The 2372-nt window shown below is 37.9% G+C and overlaps 1 protein-coding gene across 1 annotated transcript in view; it reads right to left on the bottom strand.

The window, feature by feature from the left end:
• Positions 1-907: 907 nt before the first annotated feature.
• RPL21 (ribosomal protein L21) overlaps positions 908-2372 on the bottom strand; it is a 19002-nt gene continuing 17537 nt past the window's right edge. Inside the window, exons 4-5 of the mRNA XM_035902562.1 lie at positions 1879-2049; positions 908-1045 (exon numbers count right to left, since the gene is read on the bottom strand). Of these exons, the coding sequence (XP_035758455.1) occupies positions 956-1045; positions 1879-2049 (261 nt within the window). The 3' untranslated portion in view covers positions 908-955. The remainder of the gene's footprint in view (positions 1046-1878; positions 2050-2372) is intronic.

The following is a 2372-nucleotide window of genomic DNA, read 5'->3' on the forward strand; positions in this document are numbered from 1 at the left end:
ATATTATTTATCCATACCTATAATACAGTTAAGCTGGAGTTTATGCACATCCAAAGCTAACTAAGCAGGTTACCTTCAGCAGCTTTAGCCAGATTCACACTGTTCCAAACAAAGCTCACAAAACCAGCACTGGTTAGTAAGCAGCGGGCTGAAGATGTTCTTCCATTCAAGGAACACTGGGCAGGTAGCACTGGGGTTTTGTGAATTATCAACAGAATCAATGGGATGAGAGGAACACCTTAGAACCTCCAGGTAGATGTCCAGATTCAACAGACATGCAATAAACAAAATGCAAGCATTCAGCTATACCAGCCAATTCAAGTGATAAAAATCAAATTTAAAAGGCTGGCAGTTTTGGAATTAAAGCCTTGTTTCTAAACTGCTACTATTTCCTAAGAACACTTATTGACTTGAGGATGTTCTAAAAATCCTTCCTTTACAGGTTACAGTGGTGAAACACCAAAATCTGCACACAGCCATTTCTCAAGAGGTTGCTTTCAAAAACTTTCCACAATGTTTCTTTGTTATTAATCTGAGGCCTCTTAGACAAAAGCTTTCAGCAATGAAACCTGAAGCCTGTCATCCTTTTTCCCACATAAAAATTAAACCTTCAAGTGACACTGTATAATTCTTGGTTTACGCTCTTAGTTTGTTCGTGAAATATTCTATGTCCTCTCATTACTTCGTTAGGTAATCAAAGAAGGATGATCATCACTAAGCATTAGCAAATTTCAGTGTCCCCAGGATTTATGGTCTATATAAATGACTACACTGATCAACAAAAGCTGCTGACGATTTAAATGACCAAGCACCATGTAAGGCAAGTTAAATAAACAAACTTCAATAAAAAAAAAAATTTCTAAAGCATCGGTTCCAAAACAACCTAAAGGAACCTGTCACAACCACATACACTTGTCCAAAACCAGATCTTCAGTTTATTTTTTTAAAACGTGCATTATGCCATGAATTCATAGGGAATTGGCTCCAGCAACTCTGGATCCTTGCCATTAGTTCTCACGAAGTGTGCTTCTCTTGGTGGAGCAGGCTGTAAACAGAAAAAGAAAAAAGAAAACTCATGGCACTAAAACTTGAAAGAAACCTTACACAAAATTCATGTTGACAACCATTTAACACATTATTATATAAACATTACAGCACTTTTACCATTCTTAGTCTCTTTAAAATTTGATTCAAAGAGTAGCAGTAAGAAAACTATCTGCTATCAAGTGTACTTGATTTTCCCTGCTGAATGAAAAAACCTACACTTTACCCTCAGCAATTTACTAATCCAAATTATCATGAAGTGATGTACTCTAGGGTTCTGGAAGCAACACCCATTGTCTCCTCTCTAGAGCCTAGTCATTCCTTCTTTTCTTTGAGGGTCGCAACAGAAACCGTTGCAGCTAAATTCAACTAAACCAGAAGTCAGCCAGAGCTGCCACTGGAGATCAGCAACAGAACAGGAAGCATCCGTCTCTTTGTTCATGGCCAAGGATACAATTCCCACCCAGGAACAGCTCAGTTCTGTTCAGGCACCAAACATACCAGGCAGCTCAGAGGCAGACACGCTGCATGCTGCCACTCTACTCTTAAAGAACAATAAAAGTAACCTCCTGCAAAGGACTGCAAACCCAAGTGAGGGTGGTAGCAACAAACATCTCCAACAAAATCCAGCAGAGACCTGGATTTTTCAGAATACTGTGAGCAGCTTCATTAATGTGAGATGGGTTTTTTGTTTTGTTTTCTTAAAGGCAGAACGAGCTCATAAGACACCGTTGTTTTGGAAGAAAACATTTTACCCAACTGGCTTGGTTCTAGCTGGATTTTTTTTTTTTGTTAACTGAATCAACAATGCGTCAACTACAATAAAAATATTACCTGACGTTTCAGTTGAACCCAAATGCCTTTTTCTTTTGCTTCTTTTTTCTTCTTTTCATTCTCCTTCACACGCTGCAGAAAGCTGTCTCTGCTCTTGGAATGTTTAATATGCTCAATACGCACATTAATTCTCTTGGCAAGAATCTTGCCCCTAAGAAAAGAAATCAGGTTTTAATCCACTGTACTTGGAAAAAAAAAACCTCCTTCAAAGCTAGTTTTATGGCCCTTACATAAGTAACTCCATAAGCTCAATAACAGGTATTTTTTTCTTTAAAGGGCAATCACTCAAACAATTTAGGATTAAAACCCTACAGAACATGTAACTTTAACCTTGTAGTGTACAAAGATTGTATTACCACTGTACTCCAGTCAGTGGAAGAAAAACAACTTGTCCTTTTCCTACTAAACCATACAAAATCCAGCTGAACACAGCTACAAATTAATATTTAAGAAGGGCTTCAGTATCAATGTGAAAGTTGGCTGAAAAAGCCCAT

Source organism: Egretta garzetta, unplaced genomic scaffold, assembly GCF_000687185.1.
Source record: "Egretta garzetta isolate BGI_Z169 unplaced genomic scaffold, ASM68718v1 scaffold279, whole genome shotgun sequence".
In the NCBI taxonomy this organism is placed as follows: Eukaryota; Metazoa; Chordata; class Aves; order Pelecaniformes; family Ardeidae; genus Egretta; species Egretta garzetta.